The following is a 1,047-nucleotide window of genomic DNA, read 5'->3' on the forward strand; positions in this document are numbered from 1 at the left end:
TGATGATCACCTCTCAGTGGTGGAAAAAGGATGAAAACTTCTTGAGAACTGCATTTTGGTTTTCGTCGAACGGCTTTGGTAGCATCATGGGCAGCGCAATTGCCTATGGACTGGCCAAGCACGCGGATTCATATTCTATTGCTCCATGGAAGGTTCTGTTCATTATAGTTGGTTTAATGACTATTTGTGTTGGAATCGCCTTTTACTTCCATATTCCAAACACGCCGGCCGAAGCATGGTTCTTGACTGAGGAGGAAAAACTGCTGGTCGTTGAGAGAATCAGAACTAATCAACAAGGTTTTGGTAATAAGCACTTCAAGAAAGCTCAGTTTATAGAAGCCTTGAAAGACTACAGGACATGGTTATTCTTCTTTTTTGCCTTGGCCTCGGACATTCCAAATGGCTCGCTGACAAACTTTGGCTCCATCCTAATGAAAGAAGACTTCGGATACTCTACCCTGGAATCATTGAAGATGGGAATGATTCCAGGTTTGGTCGAGTTTGTGGGTTGTATCGCATTTTCCGCATGTGTTCGCTTTGTTAAACATAGAATGCTGGTGGCACTCCTTGTGATAATCTTCGGTATTGTTTGCTCATGTATGCTCGCCTTCGCAAAACACAATAAGGAGGCCAGATTGGCTGGTTATTTTTTGCTGAACCTCCAGCCCATTGGTTACTTCTGTCTTCTGTCTTCGTTTGCTGCGAACACCGCCGGACATACGAAGAAAGTCACTGTTGATGCAATTTACCTTATCGGCTATTGTGTTGGTAATTTGATAGGCCCACAGACTTTCATCGCGTCTCAAGCGCCATCATACAGTGGGGGGAAGATTGCCATGGTTGTCGGTTACTCTGTTTCATTTGTGCTGATGAGTTTCATTTACGCATCCTATTATTTTGACAACAAAAGAAGAGACAAGGCTGAATTGGAGAGAGGTGGCCCGGTTCAATTGCCAGAGAATGCTGAGTTCGCAGACCTGACCGATTTGGAAAACCCAAACTTCAGATACTCTCTGTGATCAAGGACATCCAGGATTTCCTCCGTAT

At 44.2% G+C, this 1,047-nt stretch overlaps 1 protein-coding gene across 1 annotated transcript; it reads left to right on the top strand.

The window, feature by feature from the left end:
• Positions 1-2: 2 nt before the first annotated feature.
• On the top strand, positions 3-1,019 carry KUCA_T00003123001 (uncharacterized protein; the record flags this gene model as incomplete). The annotated part of the gene is made up of 1 exon (XM_022603436.1): positions 3-1,019. The coding sequence occupies one exon, from the start codon at positions 3-5 to the stop codon at positions 1,017-1,019; it is 1,017 nt and encodes a 338-aa protein (XP_022459142.1).
• Positions 1,020-1,047: the final 28 nt, after the last annotated feature.

This window comes from Kuraishia capsulata, genomic scaffold (assembly GCF_000576695.1).
Source record: "Kuraishia capsulata CBS 1993 genomic scaffold, Kuraishia_capsulata_scaffold_3, whole genome shotgun sequence".
Lineage (NCBI taxonomy): Eukaryota > Fungi > Ascomycota > Pichiomycetes > Pichiales > Pichiaceae > Kuraishia > Kuraishia capsulata.